At 37.6% G+C, this 21,528-nt stretch overlaps 2 protein-coding genes across 7 annotated transcripts; one reads left to right on the top strand and one right to left on the bottom strand.

Annotated features, from left to right (window-relative positions):
• The first annotated feature begins 1,673 nt into the window (after positions 1–1,673).
• On the top strand, positions 1,674–4,891 carry LOC136227704 (U11/U12 small nuclear ribonucleoprotein 31 kDa protein). 5 transcript variants are annotated; one of them, XR_010688188.1, is made up of 3 exons: positions 1,674–2,601; positions 3,699–3,795; positions 4,773–4,891. XR_010688188.1 is itself a non-coding variant. In XM_066016445.1 (2 exons), exon 1 carries the CDS (start codon positions 1,817–1,819, stop codon positions 2,570–2,572), a length of 756 nt encoding a protein of 251 aa, XP_065872517.1. In that variant the 5' UTR covers positions 1,674–1,816; the 3' UTR covers positions 2,573–2,601; positions 3,699–4,519. The 5 variants fall into 5 exon arrangements, 4 of the variants coding, with proteins under 4 accessions (XP_065872517.1, XP_065872518.1, XP_065872519.1 ...); XM_066016445.1 differs by lacking the exon at positions 4,773–4,891 and having other exon boundaries at positions 3,699–4,519; XM_066016446.1 differs by lacking the exons at positions 3,699–3,795; positions 4,773–4,891 and adding an exon at positions 3,268–3,674.
• Positions 4,892–16,487: 11,596 nt separating this feature from the next.
• Positions 16,488–19,059, bottom strand: LOC136225647 (uncharacterized). 2 transcript variants are annotated; one of them, XM_066013745.1, is made up of 8 exons: positions 18,811–19,057; positions 18,632–18,705; positions 18,450–18,491; positions 18,045–18,086; positions 17,464–17,547; positions 17,127–17,214; positions 16,950–17,047; positions 16,488–16,882 (listed from the first exon to the last, which is right to left on the bottom strand). In XM_066013745.1, the coding sequence occupies exons 1-8, from the start codon at positions 18,980–18,982 to the stop codon at positions 16,856–16,858; spliced, it is 627 nt and encodes a 208-aa protein (XP_065869817.1). In that variant the 5' UTR covers positions 18,983–19,057; the 3' UTR covers positions 16,488–16,855. The 2 variants fall into 2 exon arrangements, with proteins under 2 accessions (XP_065869817.1, XP_065869818.1); XM_066013746.1 differs by lacking the exon at positions 16,950–17,047 and having other exon boundaries at positions 18,811–19,059.
• Between the last annotated feature and the right edge of the window lie 2,469 nt (positions 19,060–21,528).

Below are 21,528 nucleotides of genomic sequence, written 5' to 3' on the forward strand. Positions count from 1 at the left end.
GACGGATATGAGCTTCTAGATCTCCTTCACCCTTGTGATGTGGCAAAGTAGGGGGTTTGAATCTCATGTCCTTTCCATAGCTCAAGATCCTCTAGGAAAATGGCGAGTCCTTCTTGGATGGAACTGGCTTGTTAGTCTGATATCCATATCTCATTAGAGTATCCAACACTCGCCTATCCATATCTTCACCAGTTTGCTCTGTGCTAGCTCTTCTTGTTGGTACATAGATCCTCCCTGCCCATAGCCTTTTTAATCACCGTTGCGACCTAATTATAGGTTCTGAAGCCAGAAGTTCCACTGTTGGTGGAAGTCATTGCCCAGTAAATGGACCGAATTGCCATGGTCCTCTTCGCACCTCACGCCTCTCTCCATTTCTAGTGGGTTTTGCTAGTGTCAGCATCAGTTGAGATACTGGTGGATCCCATGTTCTAGATGGAATTATGGAGATAACTCTATGTTCGCTTACCCTCGGGATAAGAGTTGTACTACTAGATCTATGGAACATAGCTCGGGGCAGAAGGTTCGTGTGCATTGGAACCCCCAAGATTTGAGTCTAGGGTTGAACTGGAGTTGGTGTTTCCACTCTGGTCACTAGGCGTGTGAGTAGCTCAATTAGACGATTCCCTGAGCGTTGACTCATGTGGGTGGCTAGAATAGATCCCGCCTCTTCTAGGAAAGTGGAGGGAGATGCATCATCTATATCTACTACTTGTACTATCTCTGAAGAAACTGAAGCCGTAGTTGTGGGCCCCTTTAGATCTCTAGTAGTTGGTGGCACCCTTGTTGGCTCCGTTGCATTGTTCATCATAAAACTCTACTATCAAGAGTTCCATGCTCAGAGCACCAATTTGATAACAACACTTCCTTCGTTGATGATAATTCTGCCGCTGAGGGGACGTCGTTGGGTTCGACCTTGGCACCTCCGATGATAAAGTTAGTAATGGAATTTGAGAATAATTGGTATTGAAAAATGGTAAAGGCTATGCTTACTTTGTTTTTAACAAAATAAGCCTTACTTTGTTTTTAACAAAATAAGCCTTACTTTGTGTGTTTTCACCATTGGATTAATTTTCTAATCCATTATCCAATGGTGAAAACACACCAAGTAATGGTACTTTGTTAAAAACAAAGTAACCATAGAAGGCACCAAAAAAAATACTCAGGATAGTGTTGTTAACTTACTTTTAAAGATGTCCTGACGGGGATATATAAACCCTCTCTTTTGTAACATGCTTGTCTTAATTGAGCTTAATTGGACCATTTTGTCATCACTCTCATTTATTGTCATTACTTCTATTAATTGTCGTTATTTCTCATTCCAAAGGGAATAATGGTTAAGAAGGAATAACAGTTTTCTTTGGATTATGCATAACCGTATAGGAGGTACACTAACGTGGCAATATACATTCGTCTTTCATCATTGTCCGTCAAATTCCTTAACCAGTCTTTCACGCGGATCTTGACGGACATGACTTTTAGTGACTCTTTTGAGACAATGTGCCCTGAACGGATCATTTGTTATAAGACTAAGCATACGAATCTTGTCTTGTGTATATTACCTGTTTTATTGTGGAATCTCAAGTTCTCATCTTTTTGTGCATTTACCGGGCTATTCACGGTTGATGACATTATTGGTGAATTTGGATATTATCAAAGGTACAAAATCTTGAAGTAAAAAATGAGAAAGTGATGTTTTTTTTTTGTTTGGTGTTTGTTATGCTGAAGTGGCGCTAGGCTTGGCGGTAGGCTTTGGTACGTTCCCAAAGAAGACAATCGAGTGATTACAGAGGAAGAACGAGAAAAGAAAACAAGGGCAATGGTTCAAAAGCACGCTAGTGACAGTGACGAAGACGAAACTTTTTACTACCGCTATTCCTCCGTCGGAACGCCAGCGCCGGCATCCTCCTCCTCACACCCATCCAAATCCAAGGGCTCAGCTGGCTTAGCTCCTTCCAGATCCACTCTCTACGTCTCTAACCTTGACTATTCCCTCACCAATTCCGACCTCCATACTCTCTTCTCCACCTTCGGCAAGATTGCTCGCGTCTCTGTCCTCAAAGATCGCAATTCCCGTCAATCTCGTGGCGTTGCCTTTGTTCAATTCGTCTCCCGAGATGATGCCCTCTCTGCCGCCCGCCAAATGGACAAGAAAATCCTTAACGGCCGTACACTCTCCGCCTCCATAGCCGTAGATAATGGTCGCGCTGCCGAGTTCATTAAGAAACGAATCTATAAGGATAAAACTCGTTGTTACGAGTGCGGAGACAATGGTCATTTGTCTTATGAGTGTCCGAAGAATCAGCTGGGTCCAAGGGAAAGGCCGGTGGCTAAACGAGTTCGGAGGGGTTTGGATAATAGGAGGAAGGATGAAGAATGGGAGGATGGGGACGCAGATGCAGATGGAGATGGAGATGGAGGTCGGGAGGTGTTTGAGGAAGAAAATTGGGCGTCGGTGGTGGATGGAGGGGCGGATGAGAGATTGTTGAAGGGAGAATTGGGGGAAAGAGGAGAAGAGAGGAAGAAGGTGAAGAAAGCAAGTTACTTTAGTGATGAGAGTGACGAGGAGGAGTAATGTGGAATTGGGAATGTTCTTCATCCAAGGTATGGTTTTGGTTTCTTCCAAATTCCATTTTCCAATAGTCAATTTTGGCCTTTTATTTGTTTAAGAAATTTGTTCATAGTGTATTATGTACTTTACCATGAAAATGAAAAGTTGTATAGTTTCCATCCTCAGCTGGTGATTGATTACCCCTATGGCTTGGTTTTGATTTCTGTCAACTAAAAGTTAGTTTCGCGCAGCTTTACTGTCTCCATTAAGGTTTTATGAGTTCATTAGAGACTCTTCATGGTTGATGTGATCATGAGTATATGATTCAGTACATTCTTAGTTCTTCCTTTCTCTGCTAGACTGCTACTGATTTTTAGAGAAATAAAGAGATGTTAGATGCCAGCTAGTTAGGGTTGCTTTGAGATTAATGCAGCAAAATGTATATAGCTAGCAAGTGAATGGAGAAATATTGTTATGAAATTGGACCTTATACTTGCTGAGGCACATTAATGTGTTAAATTTGAGTAGCTACTAGCTGCATAATAGTTAAGAAATGAGATGTTGTAAAGATGAGCAGCACTGAATTTGTTGTTAAATAGTGATTACTTTGATGGAAGTCCTACGTAGAGGGCTTCTATGTTCTTATCCTAAGTTTCTTTTCTTTCACTCATAAGAATTGGATGCTACATTTAGATTATGCCTCATCTAAATGCCATTAGTTGTTTTGGATGTAGAGAATCTTGAATCTGAACTTTTTGGTAAAGGAAATTTAGCCCGGGAGCATTTGTTGGATCCAAGGTCGAATGGTTTCGTTCAATGCGTTGTTGTTGCATTTGACTGTACTTCTCCATTGGTATGCTTGTCACATAATGAACAAATCAACTACGGGGAGGAACACAAACTGAATCGAATACTAAGTTGATCATCAGTCTGATAGGTGTTATAGTTGCTTTCAAATACTTCAGCCGAAAGTAATAAACAATTACATCCAATTCAATGTATTTTTACCTAAAAGAAACTCATGTTGAATGATGGGTTTGAGAACACCAATTTCAGTTATAATGTTTTGCAAACAGAGTGCCTATCCATTTGACATGAATGAATATTATTAGTCTGTCTCTTGTTATTTTCCTTTTTTTCATTCATATAGATGTCTCAACCAGAGGGCGAGCCTTGGCGCAACGGTAAACGTTGTTGTCGTGTGAAATTGATTCCAGAAAAGCATGGAGTTGGAATTTGATCTTCAGGTAAAAGCTTCCAAATGAAGAATTTTCAAAATTTGTTTTCCTTGGCTATATTTTCTGTATGTAATGGTCTTCTATCAGAGAGTCTTTTAGCAATCTGAAATCTTTATATAAAAAGCTAATGGCATTGATGGTTATTTGAATATTTTTCAAGTATATTAACTCGGCCCTTGATACTTTTAAGTTCTTGCAAATGAGGTCCTAAACCATTGAATCCTACGACTTATCACAATTCTTAATATACTCTGAAAGAGAAGGAAAGAATTGTACTTGGTAGAAGTCGAATCTAGGTTTAAGTAGATTATGATTTAGATAAAATACACCAACTGAGTTTTCCATTTGTAAACCTAGGTTAGATTAAGTTTATGTATGAAGACACATGCTGGGTTTTAAATCATAGTAAGCATGAATTTCTGTAATTGTTTATCCTGAACTTGTCCATGCATAAAAATGAGTTCAAATCCAGGAAATTGTGCATACTTGCGGTGTTGTTACAACTCTGTTTCCCGTAGTTGTGTTTGGGTGATCATTTATATTGCAATTATGTCTTGCAATGCAATAGAACAAAAAAGTGATCGATGTCGTCCAGGTGGACTAAAATAGAAAATTGTTGCTCTTGCCTGTAGCAATTTTGTGCATGTGTATTCAGTAGAATAGACAATTACTTCCAGTATCAATTAGAATGTTTAATTATTCCGTTAATTGTCATGTATTCCTATGTGGATTTTGCACATTAAGCCTTTTTGCAATATATATACACTTATTCTTGGAGAAGCATTCTTTTTGATAGTTCAAGGATAAGGACAATGCGCATTGAGCATCTTTTGAAATCCTTTTTGATCACGAGCTATTTCAGTTTTATCCTTCAAGTTAAAACACACTGTTGTGGCATTTTTTTTTACTCCATTGGAAATGAGAATTTGCATACTATCACATTAATGAGAAGGTATCCGACTTGTGTTGAATGTTAAATCTTTCAGGAATTTGTGTTATTCTTGTTGCAGCCTATCACAACCGACTCCATAGTATATGTGTTTGTCTTGTTTTTGGGGTGACAATTTAGAATGTCGTGTTATCATCCTGTTATGTTATCTTTATATTCAATAGGGTTATATATGATATAAATGTATAAATATGATAACCGTGTCAAACCGATCATGTCAATTGAGTTATCTTTGCAAATCATGTTAGAAATTACCGTCCTTTTCGTGATGCATTTCTTATTGCAAGTTCCCACTTCATGGATATCGTGTTCTTCTAGTCTTTTGCATAATTGCATTACTATTGAGCAAGTTTATGCTAGTTCTATTCTATCTTTTGTTTCTCGATCAGGATTGTAGGCTTCTAAAATGATTGGTTATAATTATATTTGTTTTTTTAATTACATAGTTGACATCATTAATACATATATCGCTTATTGGATGTTCATCCTTACAAATAGAATATTATCTTATTAAAAACCTTACTAGAATCTAATGAAACAAAATCTCTGGATAAGGAATTTTTTTTTACAATGTTTTATTCTTCCATTCACAAAAATTTATCACAGCACCATAAAGGAAAAACGAAAAACCCTCGAAGAAAATAAAGAAAGAAATAGAAACATCTACAAAAAGAAAAATAAACATGAAGAAAATAGAAAACGGATTATAAATGAACACAAAGATCCAAGCACAATTGCAAGCCCCAAAGAAAAAAAAAAATTAAGAATAGAAGTTACAAACATCAGGAAAAAGGAAAAAGTGAGTATCCTCAAGAAATAAAACGTCAATAGTAATAAGGGATAAGTTTAAAAATAAATTTTGAGGTTTCGGATTTTAACATTTTGAAAATTGTGGTATTTTTTTTATGATAAAATAGTATTTGTGGTTGTTGATGTGAGAAAAAAAAAAGATTTTTTTAGTAACATTCTTATAATCGAAAAATATTTTTGTAATCACAAAGTATTAAATTTTGCCAGTCTTACAAATATATAATATAATTCAAAGTCCATTTTCAGTGAAATTTTTGACCAATTGTTTATTTGGACTATTATTTTAAAATTTATCTTGTTGAGTGTTTTTTTTTTTTTTCTAAAATGAATTATATAACAAACAGTTGATTTGACATATATGTCTTCTGCTGCATCATTAGCTTCAACACATATATCAAAAAATTTCTCCGACTTTAACTATATTATTAATTTTGAACTCTATAATATCATGTGAGAGAGACTACTGTTCCTAAAAAAAGTTCTCTCCATGTTGAGAGCGTCTTGTGCTTCCTCCATTGTCGAGTTTTGGTAAGGGTTTTTTCTTCGCTTCTCTTATCTGTTTCTTTCCTGTATTCCCTCCCTGTTTCTGTCTTGTGTTTTCGAATTCAAGATGGATCAAAGATTCTCCGATTTATCCTTACTGGATGAATAGGAGGGAGAGTTCGTGTTGGAAGCACCGGAAGATGATAATCGGAAAAACTTGGTTGACCTAAGTTTGGTCGGCCGGTTCCTTACTGAGTCATCGGTTAATTTCCAGTCCATGAAGAGGCGATTAGCAATTCTTTGGCATCCTACTCGGGGCTTGTGTATTAAAGAAATTGGAGATCAGCGATACCTTTTCCAATTTTTTTGTCGCCGATGATTTACTGGCAATTCTGGATACTGGCCCTTGGAATTTTGACAATAGAACGCTGGTTCTGGAGAGGCTGCGGTGCGGGGATGTACCATCTCAGATTCCGCTTTTTCACGTGAGTTTTTGGGTGCGAGTTTACGATTTACCCATCGGTTTTATGTCAGAATTTGTGGGTCACCAATTGGGGGGCTTTGTTGGAGAATTCTTGGAATACGACATCATGAATAACTCGGGACTGTGGAACACATATATGCGTATCAGAGTAAGGGTTGATGTTAGGGTTCCTTTAAAGCGATGGAAGAAGATAAAAGTTCCGAATGGTTGCTCCTCAGTAGTACAGTTCAAATATGATAGGCTAAATCTTTTGTGTTTTATGTGGTCGTTTGAGCCATACTAAGAGTAGCTGTATAGGAGTTGATGAGAAGGAGAGGAAGTTGATACAGAAGGAATGGGGTCCTTGGCTGAGGGCGGTCACAAGGCAAGGTAGTGAGGGGGGAGCTGAGAAGTGGTTACGGAATCCGCGGGACTTCAATGTCTCCTCACTGAATTCTCATGATGCAAAAAAAAAAAAATGAGGATGCAATCCCGGAGGGGTAGGTTTGTAAGGGAATAGAAGGAAGAATATCTGAAGGTGATAAAAGTAAGCAGAACACTACTATGAGAATTGTAAACAATAAAGCTAAACAGATTGTTGAAGGAGAAGGAGAACACAAGTCGGGGGAAGGGGGAGATACTAATGAGTTAGATGACATGGTTCTTGATGAAGAGAGGAAACGCAAGCGGAAGGTTCTATCTCAATCTGAGTTAGATGGTAGGGAGGTTTTAACTCCTGCTGCTGGGAGTCTAATTAGCAGCACATCGGTATTGGCCGGGGTCCTAGGGACGCCCCGCCGCTCACAATGATTGGCGTAAGTTGGAACTGTCGCCGCCTTGGCAATCCGCGCACAGTCTTAGCTCTTAAGGACTTGGTTAAGAGCCATAAGCCATACTTCATCTTCCTGATGGAGACTCTTGTTCATTCTACTAGATTAGATGAAATTAAAAGGAATATTGGTTTTCAGGGTTGTTTTTGTGTGGATAGTGTTGGTAGGAGTGGTGGTTTGGCGGTTTTGTGGCAAGATTCGGTTTCTCTCGAGATTATGAGTTTCTCCAAAAATCATATTGACATGTCTATTTCTACTAGTCATTCTCCTACTTGGCATTATACCGGGTACTATGGGAATCCGGATAGAAGTCAGAGATAGGTTATTTGGGATTTGTTGCGTACTCTTCGGGGGGCTTCGACTTTGTCGTTGTGTTTTATCGGTGATTTTAACGATATTCTGGGCTCGGAGTAGAAGAGGGGATTACACGAGCATCCTGAGTAGCTGTTCACTGGTTTCCGTGAAGCGGTATCGTCTTGTGAATTACAAGACTTTCATCTGGTGGGGTTCAAGTATACGTGGGAAAGAGGCCGTGGTACGGTGAATCATGTCGAGGAAAGACTTGATCGGTGTATGGCTAACATAGATTGGTTTGAGTTATTCCAACATGCTTCCTTAACATGCCTTGTTACTTCCACTTCTGATCATCATCCCCTTAAGCTCAATACTTCTTTGGATGTGCATAACGGTAAGGGTTGGAAGTTTCGGTTTCAAAATGTTTGGGTGTCGGAGGAAGGATTTATGGAACTTATTTCGAATTGCTGGCGAGGGTCGGGAAGTCCTGGTTTACTTGATAAATTCAATGAGTGCATTAAAGTAATGACAGATTGGAACAAAGATCTCATTATGCACTATCGAAGGCAGGTTCAGCAGCTGAAGGATCGTCTGAAGGTGGAAGTTCAGCGAGATTCTCATGATTCGGGTGTAACAATTTGGAACTAAAAAAGGAAATTGACTCTTGTCTTGACAGGGAAGAACAACATTGGAAGCAAAGAGCAAAAATTTTCTGGCTACAGGGAGGCGATAAAAATAGCAAATTTTTTCATGCAACAGCCTCAGCTAGAAAGAGAAGGAATTGCATTCTCTCCATTCAAACCGATAGTGGGGCTAAGCTGGACACTTTGGAGGATTTAGACCTTCATATTCGGTCATATTTTTCGTACATGTATGAGGATAGTGATCCTGTTGTTGATTTTGATGTGGATTATGCGCAGAATCGTCTTAGTCAAGATGAGGCAGTCTCCCTTCTGCGGCCTTTCAGTAAAGCAGAATTTACTTGTGCGATAATGGCTATGCATCTGGATAAGTTCCCGGGGCCGGATGGGCTTAGTCCTGGGTTCTTTCAGAAATTTTGGCCTATGATAGGGGATGAAGTTTTTCTGGCTTGCTCTCAATGGTTAAATGCTGGTGTGTTTCCTTCCTCTATCAATGAGACGTTAATTGCTTTAATTCCAAAGTCTATTATCCCGATTACAATTCAGGATTATAGGCCGATATTGTTGTGCAACGTTATATACAAAATAATCTCCAAGGTTTTGGCGAATCGTCTAAAATCAATTCTCCCTCGTCTAATTGGTCCGGAAGAGTCGGCCTTTGTGAAAGGAAGATCAATCTTGGATAATGTTTTGATAGCTTTTGAAATTGTTCACTACATGCGCAGGAAGACTTCGGGGAAGGTGGGATACGCGGCAATGAAAATTGATATCCGGAAGGCATATGACAAAGTGAGGTGGTCATATCTCAAAGCGATTTTGGCTAGGATGGGTTTTCCGGACCTTTGGATTGAATGGGTTTTGCAATGTGTTTCAAGGGTTGAGTATAAAGTTTTAATTAATGGTACTGAAAGCAAAGCATTTAAACCTCAGAGAGGTCTCTGTCAAGGTTGTCCTTTGTCGCCATATCTCTTTATTTCGTGTGTTGAGGGTCTATCCCAACTGATCAAACAAGTTGAAGGAGGGGAAGTATTGATGACGTTAAAGTTTGTCCTCGTGCGCCGATTATCTCTCAGTTACTATTTGCGGATGACAGTATTTTCTTCTTCCGAGCTACTAGGGAGGAATGGGAGGTGATTCAGGCTATCTTACAGAAATATGAAGTGGATTCAGGTCAAAGTGTTAATTTTCAAAAGTCGGGGCTGATGTTCAGTGCTAATGTCAGAATGGACCTCCAAGTCGTTCTTAGGAATTGTCTTGGGATTCAAGGTCCGTTGAACATCGGCAAATATTTAGGTTTACCATCATTAGTGGGAAGGAAGAAAAAGGAGGTCTTTAGTTATCTAAAGGAACGTGTTTGGCAAAGAATCATTCATGGCAAGCTTCCTTATTATCTCAGGCTGGTAAAGAGATCCTTATCAAATATGTTCTCCAGGCTATTCCGGCTTATACCATGAGTGTGTTCTGTTGGTCCTGTGTGATTAGTTCCAAGGGGGGGGGGGGGGGTTAGGAACTAATATAACTTTTTACATTTTAATTATGCTAACTTAATATAATTCTTTGAGTTTTACAACTCAGCTTTGGTCAGCACGGCCGAGTGAGGCGTAAGACAGTTTTAGTCAGATACTGACTAGAGCTGTTTTACTTGCGAGTTGGGAAATGATACTTTTAAGGTCAGCTTCCAACTCAGCACTCTGATTTACTCAGTGTTGGCTTAAGCGATTTGTATACTGAGTAAATATAACAAGCAACACATACAAATATATATTGAGAGAAAGAGTTAGAAATTACTCAGCATGACTTATCCTGGTTCGGCCTCTCCGTCTACGTCCAGTCCCCAGAATCCCTCCGGGGTTTTTAAATCCAATACTGAGCTCTTAAAAGGTAGAGCACAAACCGTTTACAAGGCAGTTGAATATGCAAGAGTACCGTCCTCTATTCGTCTACTCAACTCCTACTAAGTGCTATAACCGAACACCTAGATTTCTCTACCACTGAGTACTTAAAACCGAGTACTCAGCACAACTCTCTCAATTCTACAATTGATACAAAATTGTTCTTTTTTCAGACAAAGAACACTTTAGATGATTACAAAAATCACTCTAGCATTTACACAGAATTGGAAATTTGGTGTAAGATCTTTTTCTTGTTTTGGTGTGCTTTGTATGTATGCTTTTTTGTTCTCTTGTATTTCGGCAATAGGCAAAGGATCCAAGAAGTATACTTGTCCTTTTATAGTTGAAACCTAAAAGCTCAATCATTTGAATCCGGAATTATCCGTTGGATTCAAACAGCTCCTTCCGGCGACATGTTCTGGTCAGCTTCAGATTTGCAGGCCAATCTTGTCGTCTGAATTCCATAGTCGTCAGGTTTGTCTTTTTCTTGCAGGTTTCGTCTTCTTACGCCATTTCGTCTTTTAGCTAACGAACAGTTGACCCATGCATCTCGAAATTAACTTTTGCGTAATTCCAAGGTTTCTATTATTGGTGCAGACAGTTGTCGGATCTTGTCGTTTAGTAAACGGATCATTGGTGCTGTCCTGAAGTTATTCAGCATGACTTTGATAGCCGTTGTCTTTGATTGTTGCCAATTCCGATGCTGAGGTGCCTTTCACTCAGCTTCCATGGTCAGCTTCGTTTTGCAAGATATAGTTCTGAAGAAGACTTCTCTTCTTTTATGCGGAGTTGCTTTTCACTCAGCTTCTACGGCCAGCTTCGTTCTATAAGCTTCGGTCCTGAAGAAGATTTTCCTTCTTTCGTACTTAGTCATTCTTTACTCAGCCCGTGCTATGTTATCATGCTGACTATGTTCTGTCTAACTTGATTCCTGTTCTTATAACTATTTTTATACTTAACATTGAACAAACGCATTAGCACAATTAAATCAAAGCACTTAAATTTAATTGTCTTAATCATGGATTAACTTAATTAATTTTGTCAAATCAAAATCATGTTGGAAAGGTGTTTCAACATGTTCCTTGTGCCTATTTCTCTAACTGACGAAATTCAGAAAGCTTTAAATTATTTTTGGTGGGGAAGGAAATCTGATGGTAATAGAAGATTACACTCGGCCTCGTGGGATCGACTGTGTGTTAGGAAGGATGAGGGCGGCATGGGTTTTCGTCATATAAGATCCTTCAATCTGGCTCTTTTGGGCGGCATGGGTTTTCAGTTTGAAGGAGCTTTAATTCAGTATCCTAATACTCTTCTCTCTAGGCTTCTCAAAGCAAGATATTTCCCAAGGGGGAGATGTGTTCTCAGCTTCCTTAGGATCTAATCCGAGTCACTTGTGGAGGAGTATTCACTGTGCGATTTCATATGTTAAAGGAGGGTTCAGATGGAGGATTGGAAATGGGTTAGAGATACGGATTTGGGATGATACCTGGTTGGCAGGGGATAATTTCTTTATTACGTAGGGATATCCTGATTCGGATGCAATTAGGAGGGTTTGAGATTTGTGGCTTCCTGGCACTACTGATTGGAATTTTAACCTGATTAACTCTATGTTTAGTGCTGCAGATGTGGAGGCTATTTTAAGCTTGCCGGGAGGAGATATGTCGAGAGCTGATGTGTTGCGATGGCACCATGATAGGAAGGGTCGTTACGAAGTAAGGTCAGGCTACCGTTTTATCTTTGATAATTGGTTTCAGGCTAATGAGAATAATAGTGGGGGAGGTCATAATCATTGGGTGAGACTTTGGAGCCTAAAATTGCCTCCGCGCATGAAACATTTCCTGTGGAAACTTGGCAGCGATGTCTTGCCGACTCGGGATCGACTTTACAGGAAGGGTTTGGATGTTGAAAATATATGTGGTGTTTGTGGTGACTTTGGAGAACATGGCTTGCATGTTTTTGTGGATTGCTCATTCGCCTCTGATTGTTGGAGAGAGGCACAGCTCACACTCGATATACCGCTTGTGGAGAGGTTTAGTGAGTGGTTTGGTTTTCTTATGGATCGTCATCCGGAGCCAATTTTGGGCAGGGCTTGCATGGTTCTGTGGTGTATTTGGAGGCACAGAAACTCTAGAGTTTGGAACAAACAGGCGTATCCTGCAAATCTTGCTATCCGCCACGCTTTAGACTTTCTGTAACAATTTTTGGCGGTTCAAGAGAGTGTTGTTAGGCCGGATGGCTTGGTGCGTAGGGGGAGTAGTGGGAAGAGCTGGAATCGGCCCCCTTCGGGCTTTATTACAGTCAATTTTGATGCCGCAATTTTCAGGGACTCAAATCAAATTGGGATGGGGGCGGTAGCAAGGGATCAGCAAGGTAGGTTCCTTTGGGGATATTCGAATACTAAATTTAGCAAGGTAGATCCCCTGATTGCCGAAGTTTTAAGTCTAAAGCAATGCTCAAATGTTCTAATTGAGTCTGATTATAGGCTCGTGGTGGAAGCTATGTCGAATGACGATGATGGGTTTTCAGAGTTTGAGTTAGTGATTTCACAATGTAGGCTATTGTTTCAACAGGTTCTTGTTGCTAGTCTTTCTTTTATTTTTAGGCAAGCGAACAGTGTCGCTCATGCTTTGGTACGGGGGTCACGTTCATATGCTAGCCCACATTCTTTTGTTCTTTCTACGGACTTTATCCGGCCATTGTTGCGTTCTGATTTTTTTGGTTCTAATCCTTAATAAAGCATTTTCTTTGATTAAAAAAAAAACTTTGTTACAAAAAAATCTTTTTTTTTCTAACACAACAAGGACCAAATTCTCACAAAAAATTTCACAGTCCTTCACCCTTTCATCTTCCCCCTTCCCCTATCTCTTCCTTACGCAAAAAAGGTTGCTCTCCCAGACCTTTGATCTTCCTCTCTTCCTTTAAAGTTCACGAAATCTGTACCATTTCTCCATATCACCATGTATTTCTCTTCTTTCTCTCTTCATCTATTGATTCTTCATCTTCTTAATCTTAGAAAACGAAGCAATGGTTCTTCATCTTCCTGTTCCTGCTCGTTTCTTGGTTTCTTTCTTCTTGTGACCATCGAAGAAATGGTTATTCTACGTTATTTTCATCGTTTTTCCCAGTTTATCATATTGTTATTGACGATTTTAATGGTGAAAGGCGCGAAAAATGCACGTATCTACTGTTTTCTCTGCGTTTTTCACTTCGCGTAATCTGGTTTCGCAAAGATATGCGATGAGAAATAGCCTGAAACGTGACAATCTACTTCGTGAATCGATGATTTCGCGAAGTCTGCGAGTAGAAAAGTTCATGATTTTTCACTCGCAGACTTCGCGTAATCCGTTTTCCCGAAGTAGATCGTCACGTTTTAGACCTCACAGACTTCGTGAAATCATCGATTCGCGAAGTAAAATCATCATCTTCCCTGCACATTTATTTTCGCATGCTTCGCGAATCCTAATTTTGCGAAGCCAAATCGTCATTTTTTCTGCCTAACACGATTAAATTTTTCTGAAGGTGGTTGAATACATAGCATCCCTTTCTGGAAGGCGGCGTACTAAGATGCAGGGGAGATGACTTTCCTTCATGTATAGGGAGAAATTCCCATCAAGATTGGCCACATTTACTTTAAAATGATTGGTTAGGAGATATTGTGCCAATCTTGTTGTGTACCATGTGATACGTCCATCCCAAAAGGCATGGACTTCCATTTATCATCCCAAAAAGTATGGACTTCCAGTACAAGGAGAAATTTTCGTGCAGAATCGTCACATTCACTTTGAAGTGATTCGTTAGGAGTTTATTTTGGCAATCTTGTTGTAAATTTTGATAATGTTATAATTTTAATGTTGTTATTGTGGCAATCTTATTGTAAATTTTGATAATGCTATGATTTTAATGTTAGAATCCCTTATTGTTTGACCTTTTTTGTTATATGCCACTTCGCGAATTTTGTTAAAAACACGTCCAGATTTTGCATATGCGAATTAAAATCATCAACTAAACCAAACATTAGCTTCGCAGACTTCGCGAAATCATTGATTCGCGAAGTCTGACGGGAGGAGACAGTCGCACCGTAAAATTACAAATATATTGAGGTTATTTTGGGAAAGATATACAAACATAGTCTAGATATGTAGTATGTTGAGTAAATGGGTTAAAAATATAAATGGGTCTATTTGACCCAATTTTGTAATTTTCCTTTAAAAATATTATAATAACCTATCCTTAAAACTTAGCAGTCTAATTATCAAAACTGAGTATTAATATAATCTACATCTGTTATCTCTGGTATACGAGAATCAATCTATGCATCTGTTATTGCGTTCCGGAGCTCCTGCGGAATAAGATTGTACATCTCTTCATTAAGGGATGAAGCCTCACCTTCCCCCAACATCTGATTTGATATAGGATCTCGTCAATCACTAAATCTTGGTCTCGAAGGCTCGAGATGATTTTCTTCGTAATGCTGAATGCGAGATTCGATCGAGCTGTGATGAATATCTTTCATTCTATTAAGAGATCTGGATTTATTGGGGCAATGGTGCTGCTTGAGAGGTGTTCACAAATGGTGATTCCTTCGGTGTATAGGGTTGAATTTCTTCAGACTGTCCTTAAGAAGTGCCATGTTGAGAATCTGCAGACCAATCACTCTTTCTAGGGAAAGTACGGAGGATATGATGTTCGGTAGAATAAGCTATGAAATCATACTTATCTACATGTTTGTTGTCTTCTCTTGGTTCCCTCAATTATGCCATTTGCATAGCATTCTCAGCTCTAAGGACATTCATGGATTTCTAAACGGAACCTATGTTGTAGATTAGTTTTTTTTTTGTTGTAATCTCATCCATAAACCTGCGTTGGTCATGGTTAAGAGATCCCAAGCATGCTTCGATTTGCTGATCTAACAACGGAGTTATATACAAAGGCTCTAGCAGGTTGTTACTCGCATCAACCAGACCCTGATTCCTTACCGATGGAGCTGAGGAGGAAGAAATGTCAGAGGCTAGTTGAATTACTAGTTGGATGAAAAATGCTTATATGAGTCACAATTCACTTTTATTTGTCCACATTCACCGCACCACTTGATGTCTGGATTTCCAAACTTGGCTTGCTTGATCATGTTGATCACCTGAAATAAGGGGCCAGGAATCGACGACCCCACTCTGATACTTATGTCTGTGATGCTACTGAAAGAGCTTTAAAGTAGTTGAAAGAGGAAAATGATTCAGTACCTTTTGATATTGTATCTGGTATTTATAATAACTTTGAAGGGTATCCTATATTTTAGTAAACTCCCACGTGGCGATACCTCAATGGTATATTCATTTCGATTAATTTTGGGAGTGCATCTGCTTATGTTTATTCCACCAGAGATAAAGGACAAAAAGCGTGTATTTCTCAACCTTATCTTTTGATTGGACCACGTGTCTATCAGTTATACTTTTGAAAGAGTAACCTTATTGATCCACCTATACTCTTTTTATGATACTCCCTCCATTCTCAAATAAGTGTCGTTTTAGAATTTTTCACACAAATTAAGAAACACAATTAATATGCACTTAAATTAATAAATTTACATGGATTAACTAAATAAAAATTCTCTCTCCTATAATGATTGGAGAAGAAACTTTGAAAACTTAAAAAACACATAAATCAAGACAAAATTTAAATGCTTAGACCAAAAAACTATACTAAATTTTATTGAAAAACGAAAACGACACTTAAAAAAAGAACTAAAACAATTATCTAAAACGACACTTATTTAAGAATGGAGGGAGTAGTATATATCACTTATTACAAAGAAGGGCCCATGTAAACTGCAAAAGAGTAAAACACCAATCTACATGTAACACTTGAGAACTAATCATCCTAACATGGACAACGACTCTCTCTTCCAATTCGCCAGACGATTATAAATTTTATCCGCAATAAGCGAAAGTCAACATCTCTTAGGAGCTCCCAAAAATAGCCTAACACCTAAAAATAAGTAAAAGTAAAGTTCATTTCAAGGAGAGAATGCAATTCATTAATGCGTCTGGCCGGAAAATGCTGACCAACAAAGAAATATGATTTTTGCTTGTTCACAAAACATTGTCTGCATAGCAAAAATGGGTAGGAAAAACTTTGTTACTACTATAAGAGCAAGGAGTAAGAAGCCCCACAGACTACCAAAAGAAAAAAAAAAAAAAGCCCCACATTAACCCGCTGTTGTATTCATCGACAGAGGAAATCCTCCGGATGCCAAAAAAAGAAGCAGAGATAAAAGGTTCACCTTGACGCAACCCACGAGAGTCGAGACAGTAAAAGTAGGTCTGAATTAAAATCCATTGTGTGTGATTCCAATTGCAAAAGGTCACATTACCATTTTTCGAAAAAGAAGTTAATATTATCATTATGTGTCGACAAGGAATTCTAAAATGAAGAGATTAATTACTTATAGTAATACAAGGATTGAATAATTCTAATGTTATTAACATTGTCTAAAGCAACCTTTGGAGAACTCCATTGAAGTAGGAAACATCATAACTTGTGTTGTGTGGCCTTTTCTCCATTACGTGAAAGGTAAACATTGTACCTAAGGCAAATCAGATTGCTTGTCCGGATTGAAGTTCAGTGTCCTCAATTAGAGTGAGCGTCGGTGCTTTTCGTCCCCACATTGCCCTAACAACAGCACGGATTTACGAGCCGAGGATCAAATTGCCCTATGTTGAGCTGGGCTGTTGTCCGGTCTGCAAACATTAGACTATATTGGTTAACAAAATTTAAACCTGTCAAGGAGTTTAGCAGCTAACTCACCATCATTTCATGGTCACCCATGATTTCATCTATTAATTCTTCCACTGGTTTATTAGCACTGTTTGGAACAAGAGCTGCAAACACAGCCGGTTCTAGCCCTGCATTTATTTAACTCAAAGATATACTTTAGTTATACCTATTACAACCACTAAGATTGCATCAGAAAGAATTACAAACCAGATTCCGGAAAAGCATCAATAAACATCATCATCTCCTCCCCGCTAAGACCAGATAAGAAGCAAATCCTTGGTAATGACTTGGCGATCTGCAGAACAAGACACCTTAATTTAAGGCTAATACATATTGAACTGCTTAGTACATCCTACTTTGAAGACGAAAATTATAGGTTCATGTTTACTAGCTCATCAGTGTGATTAGGAAGAGAAGAAAAATGTAAAATCTTCATCAGTCTCTCTTCCAGAAACAAATGATTAATCTTAAGCGCATAATGATCACTGATAGTTGATAGAAGAAAATCAAAGTAATCAATATATTGATATTAAGAGAAATTAACCTCCACTTGTTCTAATTTTGGTTGACTTGTATGCATTGCTTCCCAAAGTGAGCCGGGAATCATGTCTTCAGTACAGAAAATAACCTGAAAAAACAAAACCAGAGATAAACAACAGATCAATTGTCAAGTATGTATCTATTTCTAATTATTCCTATTTTCTACTCACTATTGTAAGTAATATCTATATAGTAGAAATAACATTCCTCGGTGTCCATTTCCATGCAACATAGGTATGTACTTAACATATCTTTTTTAGGTGTTGGGTTACTAATTTCAAATCTTTCCATGTTAACAATTTATGTTTAACCATCAACCTAAAATTGGAACTTCCTGATAAATTTCAAAGGTATGAAAAGCTAGCTTATGTTATGCCATTGCCAATATCTGGGTTATCTTTCTTTGCCTGGAAAGTTTATTCAACAATCAACATGCACATGGTTTAGCTCAATACACTCAAATGAATATGAACCATTTTTCAAAGCTTCTTCTTCATTAATAGTTGTCAATAATTCAACCTATTAATTTTATGAAATGATTTATCAATTAAAAATCCAGTGAAATAAACAAGCAGAAGGCATTACCTGCAAGAATTCACCACCCATCTCTTGCAGTAGCTGCCTGATCTGTGTTGCATATTCATGTAGTTGTAGGAGCATCAGAAACAGAAACATGTATTCTGAAATTAACGGTTTGATTGATGCGTGCGTGCAATAAAAATCCAATAATTTTGCACATTTATGACAAAAGAAATATTGCAACGGAGAAGTAAATCTAAAAATTGTTTAAGCTGGATTAGTAAGAAATAACTGGAAAGGAACAGTTTAACATGGAAGCTGAACTAGTATCCAGTCAAGAATCTCACTCAGGAGACTACAAGAAATTAATCAAGAATCATTAGGAAGAAGAATATGTAAGGATTTGTCCATCATTACAAAGCATACCAATTAGACATGAATAAAGCAACTACTCAACATTAGAAGATTTACCTTCACTGCTTCTTCCAGTTCAAAGCCCAACAACAACAAAGCCTGCATAATAAGAGAATTGAATACTTTGGATAAATGAATTACTGAACTCTAGGTTCCTATTAATCCAGGAAGTATCAAAATCAGGAGTGAATATAGGAAGTAATGCCAAATAAAGTTAAACAGAACTAACCACAACTTACAGGTGGACCATAAACAGGGTCATCAGCATTTAAAGGAACAAACTTTGAATCTTCAGTTAATTCATTCTGACTTCCTGAAACATAATAGCCTAGATAAACAATTTGTACACTATATAGTGGAAGGGTGGGTAATGAATGGTTAAAAACAAAGAATAGAAATAAAAAAGAAGCATAAATACCTTGAGTAGATGCTGTAATTGGGGGAAACTTGAGCTTCAGTATATTGGAAGCTAAAGGAGAAGGAGGAGAAAATGATGATAAGGATGGAACTGTAAAAGGAAGAAAAAGTGGGGAAGATTTGAAAGAGAGAATGGGAGAGAAGCTGAAGCTGAAGCAGAGATCAAACGCCATTAATCCACTCCCTACCCTTAAACTTCACAATCCGCATCTTCTGCTCGGTTCCTTATCTTTTAAATAAACCATAATGATGACCGCATCAAGTCTACTGAATGCGTGAAAAATGCTAGTTGGGTTAAAGGGTCGGTATGCCCAGCACAAGAGATGACAAGCGCGTTTGTTTTAGCTTTTCGGAGGAGTGTTTAACACCGCACAAAAAATAACTTTTGGTTAGGTTTATATAACCGCAGCGTTTAGCATTTTTTTCAAAATCTGCAGCGTTTTGGAGCGTTTCACGAAAAGCTCCTATTTGAAGCTTTTCATAAACAGTTGTTTGTAGTTATTTGTTATTGACAAAATTATCATTTTTATTTCCATAAAATATATTTATTCTTTAATATTATTTATATTTCTATAAAATAATTACTGGAAGAACAATGTTGCGTTCAATAAATTTTTTATTTTTTATATAGATTATTTTTATTAATTTGTGTAATACATTTTTTATTTTATAATAGGATAATGTGCAAAAATACCCCTAACATTTATAGCTAGGATCAATTTTACCTTTAACGTTTAAAATGGTGCAATAATACTCATATTGTTGGCAGCCAAAATCAATTTTACCTCTAACATTGACAAGTTGGGTCAATTTGAGAAATAATTTATCAAATTGTCTTCTTGGTCATGAATATTGTCAGCTACACTTCACGTACCATTTTATCATCGTTAGTAACAGATCATAAACATATGATTAGACATGAATTTTTTTTTTTAAGAAAATAAAAAAATATTGTCTTTTGTACGAGTTGGACAACAAAATTTCAAATATTTCACCGAATTTATAAATATTAATTTTCAATTTTATTATTAAATCACAAAAAATATGAAATCTCTTTTTTAAAACTACTGATATGTGTAATTGGTGTAGAATAAGAAATAAAATATCTATATTTTCTAATAATATTTGAAATCGACCCAACTTGTCAATGTTAGATGTAAAATTGCTCTTAGTTGCTAGCGTTATGGGTAAAATTGCACCATTTTAGACGTTAAGAGTAAAATTATTCCTAGTTGTAAACATTATAGGTATTTTTTCACATTTTTCCTTTTATAATTTCATCGTTGATTAATTTAAAACATGTCCATTTTAGACATTTTAAATTCGAACAGCAGCATTTCAATATAATTTTACCAAACACTAGTAATTAAACAGCTAACAGCTTACTGCAACTACAAACAGCTAACAGCTTACTGCAACTGCAAACAGCTAACAGCAACCGCAACAGCTATTAGCTAACAGCTGAACCAAACGGGCCCTAAGTATGGAAAAAGGAGTTCACAAATAGGGATGTGTAAAGTTCGGTACAATTAGGGATGTGAAAATCTACATAATTATATCTATTAAAGTCAACGGTACAATTTGGTTCGGTTCTCACAAAAAATTTAACCGTTCAATCCGATTCTGGATCTCTTTTGTCAAATATTAGGTACAGTTCTAGAATCTCCAACATATTTACTCAGTAATATGAAGAATTTGAAAATCTCCAGAATTGTACCTAATTAAGTCAACAATATAATTCAGTTCCGTGAACGGCTCAATCCAATTCTGGATTTTTTTTTTCGGATATTCGGTCCAATTCAAGAATCTCTCTCAGCCTAATTCACAACTAGATCTGTTCAAAACCCGCTATCCCGTCCAAACTGTCCAGGGCCGCTGTTAGGTAATTGATGGAGTTTGGGGACAATTAGGTAATTTAATTTGGCTTGGATTTGGTATTATTTTGCCAATTGTATCTTTTTTTGTCAAAATGTGTGAGAAATTAGAAGTATTGGACTGATTTGGTAATTTACCAATTATTCTGGTTGAATTGGATAATTAACCCATTAAATACATGATGGAGTTGTACAAATTCGTGGAAATTGGGAAGTTGAGAAGTTGGGAAGTGGAGATAGTGGGGAGGTAGTGGAGCTGAAACATGGGTTAGTGGGGGAAAACAGTTATGGAACTTTCCTTGCAGAGCAGTTACAGATCTTTCTCACTAAAACGTGGAGCTTACTTGCTGAAACGTGGAACTTGTTGAAACACCTTTCCACATGATTTTGATTTGACAAAATTATTTAAGTTAATCCATGATTAAGGGACAATTAAATTTAAGTGCTTTGATTTAATTGTACTAATATGTTTGTTCAATGTTGAGTATAAATATAAATACAAATAGAAATAAAAAGTAAGAGAGGACGAAGTCAGCATAAGATCACAACACAAGCTGAGTAGAGTGGAACTCAACGTGAAAGAAGATAAGTCATCTTCAGAACAGAAGCTTAAAGATCAAGAAGCTGAGTGGAACGAAACTCAGTATCAAAAGTAGAAAAGTCTTCCGAGAACTATGTCTTGTAGAACGAAGCTGACCGTAGAAGCTGAGTAAACGAGAACTCAGTGTATGCATTAGCAGACAATCACAAACGACGGCTATCAAAGACAAGCTGAGTGATCTTCAGGACAGCATGAATGATCCGTTTGCTAAAATACAAGCTCCGACAACTGTCTGTGTTGAAAC

Source organism: Euphorbia lathyris, chromosome 4 (genome assembly GCF_963576675.1).
Source record: "Euphorbia lathyris chromosome 4, ddEupLath1.1, whole genome shotgun sequence".
Taxonomy (NCBI): Eukaryota; Viridiplantae; Streptophyta; class Magnoliopsida; order Malpighiales; family Euphorbiaceae; genus Euphorbia; species Euphorbia lathyris.